Source organism: Schizosaccharomyces japonicus, assembly GCF_000149845.2.
Source record: "Schizosaccharomyces japonicus yFS275 unplaced genomic scaffold supercont5.3, whole genome shotgun sequence".
NCBI lineage: Eukaryota > Fungi > Ascomycota > Schizosaccharomycetes > Schizosaccharomycetales > Schizosaccharomycetaceae > Schizosaccharomyces > Schizosaccharomyces japonicus.
This window is the reverse complement of record NW_011627862.1, coordinates 2,965,593-2,977,086: the sequence shown is the minus strand read 5'-3', so window position 1 is coordinate 2,977,086 and position 11,494 is coordinate 2,965,593. Positions and strand designations below refer to the sequence as shown.

The 11,494-nt window shown below is 43.9% G+C and overlaps 5 protein-coding genes across 5 annotated transcripts; 1 reads left to right on the top strand and 4 right to left on the bottom strand.

Moving 5' to 3' along the window:
• Positions 1-57: 57 nt before the first annotated feature.
• Positions 58-421, bottom strand: SJAG_02081 (60S ribosomal protein L38; the record flags this gene model as incomplete). Its single annotated transcript, XM_002173264.1, has 3 exons — positions 58-95; positions 179-365; positions 419-421. 3 exons carry the CDS (start codon positions 419-421, stop codon positions 58-60), a joined length of 228 nt encoding a protein of 75 aa, XP_002173300.1.
• A 1,506-nt stretch (positions 422-1,927) lies between these two features.
• On the bottom strand, positions 1,928-4,338 carry SJAG_02080 (hemolysin-III family protein). The gene has a single exon (XM_002173263.2). It carries the CDS (start codon positions 3,916-3,918, stop codon positions 2,581-2,583), a length of 1,338 nt encoding a protein of 445 aa, XP_002173299.1. The 5' UTR covers positions 3,919-4,338; the 3' UTR covers positions 1,928-2,580.
• On the bottom strand, positions 4,284-6,451 carry SJAG_02079 (DNA recombination protein Rad22). The gene is made up of 3 exons (XM_002173262.2): positions 6,067-6,451; positions 5,930-5,986; positions 4,284-5,780 (listed from the first exon to the last, which is right to left on the bottom strand). Exons 1-3 carry the CDS (start codon positions 6,394-6,396, stop codon positions 4,494-4,496), a joined length of 1,674 nt encoding a protein of 557 aa, XP_002173298.2. The 5' UTR covers positions 6,397-6,451; the 3' UTR covers positions 4,284-4,493.
• Positions 6,452-6,682: 231 nt separating this feature from the next.
• On the bottom strand, positions 6,683-9,256 carry SJAG_02078 (complexed with Cdc5 protein Cwf19). Its single transcript, XM_002173261.2, has one exon. The coding sequence runs from the start codon at positions 8,838-8,840 to the stop codon at positions 6,891-6,893; it is 1,950 nt and encodes a 649-aa protein (XP_002173297.2). The 5' UTR covers positions 8,841-9,256; the 3' UTR covers positions 6,683-6,890.
• Positions 9,257-9,290: 34 nt separating this feature from the next.
• SJAG_02077 (TIM23 translocase complex subunit Tim44) lies at positions 9,291-11,420 on the top strand. The gene has a single exon (XM_002173260.2). It carries the CDS (start codon positions 9,778-9,780, stop codon positions 11,062-11,064), a length of 1,287 nt encoding a protein of 428 aa, XP_002173296.1. The 5' UTR covers positions 9,291-9,777; the 3' UTR covers positions 11,065-11,420.
• Positions 11,421-11,494: the final 74 nt, after the last annotated feature.

Here is an 11,494-nt window from a genome sequence, read left to right as displayed (position 1 = left end):
AACCAAAGATGAATTTCATTGACACCATCAAGAGAACCTAGTAGAAGCTACTAGAGTCTACTTGGCCTTCTTGGAGACCTCAGTAACGACAAGTCCTGTAGGAAAGGTTAGGAACCGCGCGAAAACGAAACAAATCTGTAGCCCATGAAGACCACTCATAATGCACACACAAACATACCTGGAGGAAGGGATTGACGGAGCTTCTCAGCCTTCTTGGCATCAGCGACGACAAGAGTGTACAAGTACTTGGAGCAACGAAGCTTAAACTTAATCTCCTTGTTCTGGTTCTTCTTGATGCGAGCAGAGGAAGCGTCCTTTCTGCGGGCAATTTCCAAGAAGAGCTTAATGTCGTTGATTTGACGAGGCTTTTTAAAAGTTAGTAAATCAGCTACTGCGAATTTGAACAACTTTCACTTACCATTTTGCGACTCCGGAGAATTTGGTGTGCAGAGAAGGAGAGAGTGAGTTTACCATGATGATGTTTATGTGACTGCTTTTTGCATCTGTTGTTGGTGTTACTTGTTTAGCGAGTTTCGCTAGTGTAGCGAACGGTAACGAACCGTGTTGCACGGAGTAAACTGAAATGCGAAAGGGTCCCTTAGGTCACAGCTAGGTTAGTCTGGAGCAGCCTTAGGGTTATTCTGATACAAGAGCTGTTATTTGGCAATCATTTGTGTGACGCGCGCTTATTGAAACGATCTGAGTTTAAAGCTTTACGAACTCCTCGCTGTAGTCTTCGGTTTAAAACATATTACTGGACGCCGCGTTCACACTCGCTAAGACGCTGTATTTCGAATTGCGCACAAATAACGAACTCTACTGCAGGCAGCAGCTACGTGCAGCTACGTGCAACAATTCCCTTAGTTAGTTATAGAAAAATAGTCTGCTCTAGTCAGTAAGGCCAATTTCATTCTTGACGTAAATTCAGGCCACTGACAGCTCAACGCTTGCTTCGACAAAGGGGATTGACCCAACTTTCGTCGGCTTTTCATTATCTATTCTTGTTCTTAGTGTAGCCTAGTCAACAATGCGACACGTTTAGTGTCGGCTTAATGCCGATTCATTCAGAAAAAAAAAAAACGTTACGGTAAAATCGACCATCGTTAGGGGTCCTTACGTAAAATGAACACCAAATTACTAAAAGGAAACAATGTTTGAGTGCGAATGATGCCCGTGTTAAAGCAATACGTATCAAAATTTTTGTATTTTTTTTAATTCTGCTTCGCACTGTTGTTCGTCAGAGTTTTGTCGTTGACTCGTCATATTTTATATATCGAGTACCATTTGTTTCATTGTCCCTACGAAGTGAAGTCGAAACACAACCTCTTAAACATTCTATGTAGCTCTGCATTAATTGGTTCGTTGTTATAGAAAGCTTTTAACAGATTCTACCAACGACATATATTATTGGTCTTAGTCACTACGAAACAAACCCGATAACTGGATCATACACGACAAGACTTAAACCCGCGTTCCCCAAGGGCGAACTTACCACATAAGGTATATAACAATATATTTAGCGAATATCAAATCCATCACGCAAAACGAGCATCATCCATTGTTTTACATAATCGCATCACCATGTTAGCTCCGTAGTGCTCCTGGGTATGCCTGCAACTAGCAAGCAAGCATTAGATTGGATGATCCTCAACACTGCGTAGACTCTCGTTCTAGTAGAAACAACGCACTTATTGAACCTCGTTGCGTCTTCCTATATCGTATTAACGCAGACATAGCCGTAAGAGTAGCAGTAAGTAAATAAGGCTCAGCCCAAGTGGGATTAAACGACGAGAGGCAACAGTTTTGGCTGTCGCTTGTCTTAAGGTAAATAGTAATTCTAAGTTACATTCTCGCTTGCAAGTTGATTCCCATCAACAATCACAACGCCTCCTCTCTCTCTACTCTCTCTCTCTCTCTCTTACTTCTTACTTCTTACCAATTCCTCATTCACAAATAATTTGATGGCAATAGTATACACTCAGCTAAAAGGAGACAGTTGACCTACCATCCAAGTTGATTAGAAGCGACCTCCCAGTCAACGCGGTCATAATGTACAACACTCGAAGCAAGAGAAAAGAGCAAAGGCCCCTACGGGCAAGACGTACAAAAAGCCACCCGTAAGTACACTTCGCTCATATAAAAAGACCATAATAATTTGGTCGTCGAACCCGCCGCGTAAAGACGCGACAAGATGCCGATTTAGTAATAAAAACATAGATGCGTTTGGAATATAAGTTGTGTGTGTTTGTTAACGTTGAACGGCCATGGCCGGTTTCATTCCATTACTTCCAAGTGTATTAAACAAGAACAAAAAGAAACGGAGCAAACATATAAAGCCCACCCCATATATACCACATTTAACATGCAGGAACACGAAACAAGGGATATGAGGAAAACAAGGTGTAGTAGAAACAAGATTGATACAGGTGCATAGGAGAAAAAAAAAAAGACAAGCGCGGGCTGATGTACGGTTGCAAGCGGTCAAGTAATGGGCAGCGGACTCAGGAATCAAATGGAAACCAAATGAATACTTCTAAATGTAAAAAGCTAGAAACGCTTTGTTACACTGTACTCAAATGCCTACAAATTGCAGACGAAATTCTCGCCTCGCTCAAAATGTTTCAGTGCGCAATACTGAAACGAGACACCGCATACAATCATAAAATGCCACCATTGATGGCTATTGCCTAGATTGTCAAAGACTCCCGGAAATGCACGTTCGGGGAAATTGAAGGCGTACAAGGTGACACCAAAGCAGTAACACGCTATGGAGTACATCACATAACGTAGGATCCACATTGTGTAATAGAAACCACGCATGTGAATCATGGTCAACAGAGGTGCAAATCCGCTGCATGCAAGACCAACGAAAAAGGCAATCTTTACATGACGGTACTTGTTATCGTTGAACCAATCCTTCCATGGCGTGTATATACCGATCACGCCCAATGAGCCCGTGAAGAAAAGAAACACATTCCGCATTTTGGGAAAGCAGCTGAAGCCATAAAATTCAACCGACATAATGGAGGCGGCGATGAGTACAGAAATGCCGAGATAGTCCATACAAGCAGCGCGATGCATGGCCTTGAGATTTGCTAAACTGGCAAACGTGTGCCAGATCGTCGAGCATGCCAAACATTTTACAGCAGCCAGCAGAAACACGAGGGCAATAAGACGGTTGGACAAAGGTAAATCTGTCCACCATTGCGTGTTTGGGTGCAAAAATAAACAAATGCCCGCAAAGACAAACATACCCAGCATGTGCGACCAGATGTTGACGGTCTCGTTGTGCCAAGAGAGAATGGACTTGACACAACGGCGTTTGCTTTGATAAAACCGGTACCCACGCAAAATGTATGGATTGTTTTGCCAATCGACAGGAACTTCGTCGATCGTCAACAGTCTTCTAGTGCCCATTTTAATGGCACACGAAAACATTTCCGTCGCATCTGAAAGCATCGAGTCAACATTCTGTAACGACCGAGCCGAAGAGCGCTCTAAATCGGCAAGACGTCGCTCCATGAATGTCAAAGCAGCTTGTGCTTTCTTGGGAAAGGTATCGCATGCATCGAGAATATCATGGTACTTCTCTTCAACAAGCTGAAGCATGCTGGCAACTTGCTTTGTGCCAATTACGCCCGTGTCACTAGAAACATACTCGTGGACACGAACGAAAAACTCAATGACCGTTTTCATGCTGCCCTCCTGAAACGACGCACCGTTGCTACGGATTTCCTGTAACCGCTCGCCAAGACGAGTGAGGAATGAACTCAACTCGGCCATCACAAAGTCCTCCAAAACCTCATCGTCTCGACCTCGACCCACGACATAGGAATTACGGCGAATTTTCGCGTCGTTCTTTCCCCGCGTTTCAGTCGCCGTATTGACCGGCACCGACAGTGTTCGCGTAGTCGACATCCTGAGAGTTTCTACAGTCGATTATTTAAAAGATGACGTCGGCAAATTCCAGATACAAGGAGTATCTCTTCGTTCGTCTGGAAAAAGTCCCTGGAGGAAGATGGATTCAGTTTAGTAGGGGTCCGAAAGTTTCCCTGTGGTCGTAATGGATCAAATGCAGATGAAATAAGTCTATAAAGTCGAGTGCTGCGCAGTCAATGAGTATGTGTAGTTGGCAGGAATATGGGCGGCAATGCTCTGCTTATATGCCTAGTGTTGGGTATTTGCATTCCTCACGGTTGACGGAAAGCCTGCTCTTTGGTGTTGTGGACCAGTTAACGACTTAAGCGAAAAACAGTTACCGAAACCCAATCAAAGCGTGAGACTTGACGGAAACGGACGGAAGCGAAAGCGTGGCAATCCAATAAGCGATAAGCGAAAAACTTTATTAAAGATAAAGCTGAGGGACAGTTGGAGAGGTTAATGTGCTGTCCAACACCAGCATGAAAATAAGAAAGAAATGACAATTGAGACGGTTTAATAATTGCACAGAACAGCGGAGACTTTTCATCAGATTCGCAGTGGGTTCAGTGTCATCAAGTGTCGGTCTTCGGTTTTTTATCTCCACTGTTTGGAGAGTTTGAAGTTTTCGCACTCGGTGAATCACCTTTGGAAATTGACGATTTCGAGTCTGTTGACGGAGAGATGTGTGGTGTCTCCAATGGTCGCTTATGCGCGCCGCTGGTTCTATGGTATCGTGACGCACCAGGAGGCATTCCAACACCGCGAAAAGCTGGCCGGGTTACGGGTGTGTGTTTGCTGTGATCGATGGACGGAGTGTGATGGACCGTGGTATTATTGCTCGGAACAAGCGGACTACGACGATCTTGTAGAGTTGGAGTGGTTGATCGTCCATTGGTAGGCTGAATGGCTACACGTTGAACTGGAGCAGACCGAGAGTGATCAACAAGCGAAGACTTGCGGATGGATGGGCTTTCACGATGAGGATCGAATGTGGTTGTTGGAGGCGCACTTGCGACTCCTTGCGCTGCTGCTGCTGCTCGAGCACTTATGAATTGAGGAGGTGCAGGTGCAGCTGCGGGAGACAATGGGGGGAAAGGTGCAGCTGTAGCACTATTAACGGGAGGTGCGAGTGGATGTGACGGCGCTTGACCTTCTGATGCGGAATTCGTCCGCGAGAGTTGGGCCGCAGGCGTTGTAAGAGGTGCTGAAGTATTAGACACCTCGGTTTTCGCAGCCATGGGAAACGTTTTTCGGCGTTGAGCGGATGAGGCAGTAGGTGCCGGGTTCCCAGTATTCACACGTGTAGGATTTGCTTGAGCATACATATTTGGATTCGTACTTAAATTGGCAGTGACGTCTGATATGCTGACTTGTTCCTTAATTGAAACAGCCGTGTTCATGCCTGCATCTTCACAGACGGCTAAATGAGCTATAACCTCGTCTTCAATGAAAATTTTGTCAAGTTCCTCATCAGCATACATTTCAATATCGCGAGATGTATCCTCTTTCGTGCCGGAATCGCCCGGTTTCATTTCATTACGTTCATGAGCGGAATGGGAAGGAACAGCCTTTCTAGAGGCTTCGTTTTGTTGCAGGGGGGAAGCGTTTGAGCGGGACACTTGTGGGGAATTGGTAGAATTCAAGGCACGCCCATTAGAAGAGGATGGTCTTGGACGAAGTGTATGATAAGAAGCAGCGTCAGCTCTTCGAAATAGCTCATTACTGTCAAAATGGTAAGGCGGAGGTTTCATTTTTCCAATTTCGCGCAGGTAATATTTGTCGTATAGGCAATTTCCCAGGCTGTTGCCAAAGTTTCTTAGTGCACGCTTTAGTCCATCCGTTGTCCCTTCCTTTTTACACTAGAAAAAGTTATTAGAATGAATCATAAAATGAAGGATAGAGGATGTGTGAAAGTTGCTCCAAGCATATGGCACAAATCTTGGAACAACAAAGGGCCCAGCCAACAAGCAAAGCATTCACTCATTCACTCATTTTCTCTCCAACTTACTTTCTCAAAGGCAGAAGCTTTTCCTCTGCAATTATCTATGGATCCATAACCAATGTCCTGAAAGGCTAGTTAGTTAACGTTCCATAGTTACTAATAAAACCAAGACTGCTAGAGAGAGTACTAATATTGACCCGTACCTCATGGTAAGAACCGTCTCGCAGTGTTACTCGTATAACAACACTTAGTCCCATGCTGACGCGTCCATTATCTTTGTTTTCGTCCATAAAGTCAACATTCATGCTTCGAATGCTGGATGACCATCCATTAAAGCCAAATATTTCGTTTGCAAGTTCAATAGCTTTCCAGGATTCCAGATAGCTCACAGAAAATCCTCCTGGACCCGCACGACGTGAAACATACTCAGGACCTAATTTTCGCGACAAGGACGAACGTAGCGTTTGGAACTCATTCTGCGTGTATGGCTCACCAAAACGACTTCCACGTTCTTCTACTGCCTGATGCTGCATGAAATGAGAAGAGGGCGGGTGCTTGCCGCGAACAATGGAGGTATAAGGTGAAATCTGCTTTGTGTTGTGTACGCGGTGTAGCCTATAAGACATATAGATTATACGCCGAAAGAACAGTTCTTACGGAGCTGTAACGCGAAACAAAGTTGAATTGTACTTTGAATTCATGTTTCACATTGTTAAGACGTAGAATAGAAGCTGCACGAAATTGGTTTGTCAGTTTCGGTTTTGTTTGTTGAACTTGTTGACTGAAGGTAGTAGATCTTTTTTATACCGAGAAACCAGCTAATACAAGAATGGAAGAGGCTGACTAACATATGGTTATTATTGGATTGTACAATTGGTTCTGCTGACGTGCCATAGTTAATGTAAACTTTTCATAAGCTTTTTGCGTTCTCTAATGCCCACAAATTATTTAATCAACATCCCATTGTTAACATATTAATATCAATCGAAAAAACTAAATAGTTACCATAACTAAAACCCGGAACTAACTACTCTGTAAGTTGCCGAGTCCAGTCAAACTTGGAAAATAATTTTTTGAATGGAAGCTCTCGTTCGTCAAAACCACCCGTCCATTTCCCCCGCCGACGTATATAGTCTTGCGGAAGCTTGAGCATTGTTGCAAAAACTTGACGAGGCAGAGAATCATGACTGCCCCATTTCTCAGCATCCTCAACGACATGACCAAGACCACCGTCTATGGTAAACCAAACGTGAAAGTAGCCAAGCTCCTTCACCATTGAGTTGCGGAAAGCATACTTACCAGCACCTCTTTCCGCCGCTGCCTGGGTATCAATAATTTTTTTATGTTGCGACCATTCTTCATCTGATGCAAGAATGGCCTCCTTAAAATATGCGGGTGCAAGTTGGAGCATTCTTTTAGGCACGGGAACACACTCAATGGCTGTGTGTACAAACTTTTCGGGAGAAGGTACATTTTCGTAAAAGATGACGCCCATATTCAGCGAGTCAAACATGAGGGCAACACATTTCATAAAGTTTCGAATTTCGTCCCATTCATCTTCGTCACACTCAAGTGTGTTGACTCGATGATGATTTGGCACAATGATACAATGGTATTTTGCTAATGCAGGCTCAGTAGGCAAGCTTAAGTAGGCCCGATGACCAAGAGCAACAACAGGTGCTAATGGTTGCATTTCAGCATTTAAGCAAAGAGGACAATTGTCAAGAATGTGCTCTGCTTTTTTCATATTCATTGTCGGCAAACGCTCAAGATTTATTTCCCGCCGCTTAACACGGTCCGCCAGACGATTTGCATGCTCCTCCATATAGTCTAAGTCATTTGAATATCGAGAATCGCTCATAATATTGCGTGCCAACGAAGCATCTAAACCAAGTCGACGCGTTTGTTTTTCTTCTTTCACCATTTCCTCGATAGTCTGATTATAACAAGAGTTAGATGGATTAATAACGGCTGTCTTTGCCGATTTACTTTTCTCAAATGCTGATTGTGCTGCCTCAAAGTCCTGTTCGAGTTGCTTTTCCCGGGGATCATTTGTGAGACGAGCGCGCAAGACGGCTGCTCTCATTTTGTTTAATTGGTCTAAGGTCGGCACAGACGATGAGGAAGTTGATGCCACGTTTGTTGAACCCACGCGTTCCCCCGTCTCCTGTGAAAGTTGATGGCCTTCTCGAGCCATTCGTTCAAAGTACAAACGACCCGTAACCTTCGTTATGGGTGTGTCTCCTTCATTAATACCTCGTCTTTTTGGTCTTTTTCTTTTTTCAAGCTCCTCATATTCCTCACGTGCTTCATAAAACAGTCGAAGGCTACCGTATCGTTCTAAAGCCACTTGCTCAACAGGCACCCCAGAACTTTTAGCTGCTTCTATTGTTCGCCGAAGCTTCATCATCCGCCATTCAGAACCATTGTCGCCGATAGTGTAGGAGACAACAGAAGCAGTAGATGACTCCCTATCTTCCCGTGCCAGACTAGAAGGTTGCAATTGAGGTTCCTCAGTTTCTAACTTTTCAGGTAAAGCTGTTTTGGGACCTAGCTTAGTTGCACTAGCTGACGAACCATACGTGCCAAAATTGAACACGTCCTCATTTGTCGCCGGTGTGAATCGGGAACCAAAAGTGGATTGCTTTGGAGCACGTACCATTTCTTTTGCTGAAAAATCATCCGGTTGTTGGACTGTTCGCTTGGAAGCTGGTGACAATTCCCGTTCATCCACTGGATGTTTCACATGTTCTTCTCGTTCCCGCCGATGGCGATAATGGCTGTGTGATTGATGTCGTGAACGGCCCTCGTCGCGATCTGCATCATTATTTCGACGATGATGTCTGTGTCTACTATGTCGAGACTTGTGGTCATGGTTCCGTCGAGAATCTTCTTCAGCTCGACGACTGCTGCGTTCGTCATACCTTCGGTTCCTAGGCCGATATTCGGACTGTGTGGTGGTTTCCTCTTGATCCATATTTTCTATAGAAAACAATTGGTGACGCTAACGCACGAAAATATATCAAATTCGACCGGGACCAAAATAAAAATCTGGTGTAGTGAACAATATTTTGACCAATAATGACAAGGATCGTTTATTCAGATAAACGAACAACTCGTTCAGTAAATGACAAATACTCGAGCTAGAAAAGCAAGGGAATTCGTGAGACGTGGATATGCCAAACGAGCAAATTAGTTAGTTTACACAGAATATACTATGCTTAGCAAGTGCTTTTCTGTGGCTAAAGGTGTGTAAAATTGAGGGAGAGAATGGAACAGCTTAGAGTAGCCACGCCAAAATTGTTTTATACTGCGAGAAAAGCTTTGAAAGATGCATTGAATTGTTTTAGCTAAGTACCTGGAAGAAACTGCGTTCTAGCTCAAGTTTGTGCTTTCCTATGGGGTTTTTTGTTTTCTGTAAATATACTATCAGTAATGCCAACACCAAAAACAGCTACTACAGAAATTCAGGAAAACGTCTTGTGTGAAACAAAACCTCACCCACATTGGCAGTATTGACTATTTGCCAACAGAATTTGTGGCGGTGCCTTTTCTATATTGCGCCTGTGCCGTTTTCTTCCCTGTAGTTGATAATCCCTAATTACACGAGGAATTGTAACCAGTTCTTCTTAAAATAATTCACCTTCGGAAGCTTCGTCCCTAAAAGTTCCGTAGGCAGAAGAACCACGTTAAAACACTTGGAAACTTGTTAAGTGTCTAGTTTTCAGTGGACGTACTGAGTGCTATAAAAGTTAGTATTAAGTGGTTCTATAAGATAGACAAACATTGTCGATATCCTTGTCTTCTTCCTATTTTTTCTCCATTATAATATCACTGAATAACGAAGCTTTTCGTTTTCAAGTTAACATTCTTGTTCTTTTTGGTAAAAAACACAGTCTTTTGAATTGGAAAAGATGGCCACACGCTCTACAAGACGTCTGTTGCGGACGACATTGTGTCCCTCGCAATTGCACACTTCCTTACGTACGACTTTGTACACAGTTCGTTACTTGCGAACATCCTCGGCTTTACATGAGCAATTAAGCCCTCAATCGCCATTGAAGGTTTTCCTTGACACTTTCAAGTCGGAAGTAAAGAAGAGTAAAGAACTCGAAACCAGTGTGAAAGCACTCCAAGACAGTTCCGGTCATTTGGGGGAAAGTGAGGCGTTCAAAAAGGCAAAAGACGCATTAGAAAAGGCATCGATTGCACGCACTAAAACTGCCGCTGCTTTAGGTACTGGTCTGCACAAGACATGGGAAAGTGCTCCTGTGCGTATGTCGCGAAAAGCAGTCTCAGGTACAACCCATTGGTTCTTCCGGATGTTTGATATCATTATGAAACCCATTACTGGTACCCGTTTGTATCAAAGTATCAGGGATAGCATGGTTGATGGTGCATCTTCACGTTATGGATTTTACGGAACCAAAGAAGAACGTCGGAAGGCACGCGCTTTATTGGAAATGCAAGAGCGGCTGAATCCCAAAAGTATACGCTACGAACCCAATACGGAGGAAACCCGTGTAGTGCTGCACAACAAATTGACCATTCGTGATCGCATTCGCATGTACAAGAATCAATCCAAACTTTTCCGCAAATGGGAGGATTTTAAGATCTACTACCAAGAAACGGAACATCCTATCCTCTCGTCTGTACGCGATATGGCTGACTCTATCTCCTCGTTTTGGTACCGTATGTTTAGCGAGACAGAGGCTTCCCAAGTTGTAAGCCGATTTAAGGAGATTGATCCCTCGTTCAACTCTGAGGTTTTCCAGCGCTACTTGCGTGAGTATATCATTCCGGAAGTATCGGAAGCATATGTGAAGGGAGACAAGGAGGCTCTACGTACATGGTTTTCTGAGGCACCCTTTTCTGTTTGGGAAACAACCACGAAGGAATATGCAAAGCACGGGGTTGTAAGCGCTGGACAAGTGCTCGACATCCGTGGCGTCGATATTGCTTCCTACCGTATGCTTCAGCCCAACAACATTCCCGTCATGGTCATTACATTCCGGACACAAGAGGTACATTTGTTTAAGAACGCTAAGTCTGGTGAGGTGGTTGCTGGCCGCAATGATCGCATTCAACAATGTACGTATGCAATTGTGATGACTCGATTAGAGGAACAGCTTGACAATAAGGAAACCAAGGGTTGGTGCATTGTCGACTTTGCTCGTGCTCGTGCTGTTGATTACAACTAGTTCTTGTTTTCACATTTGGTGTTATGACTACTGATTATCATTCCATGGGCTAATCCAGTTCCCTGCTTCAAAATTGTTTTTTTGTGTCGAGATGTTTTCTGTTGTTTTTCTATAGGTCTTGCTCTAGCGCTTTCTTCTATATAGATTTGGTTCGGGATATGAATGTAAGCAGTTGCACTTAAACAAAGTTTCTGAATTGTCAATTCTTTGCAACTGTGTTTTGCCAGCTTTTGCCTTTTTGTTCTCTATCGCTCTAATACAGTTCCCCGCATTCTTCCCCACATTACCCCACAACAGATCGCCGCCATGTGCCAAGGGTGTGGTTGCTATGACAATTTTTGCGCTGTATACCGAAGAGTTTATCGCTAAAACAAACTTGTCCTTTGCCAAACACTCGACGCCGCCAAAACAAAACCATAAAATGGCTGCT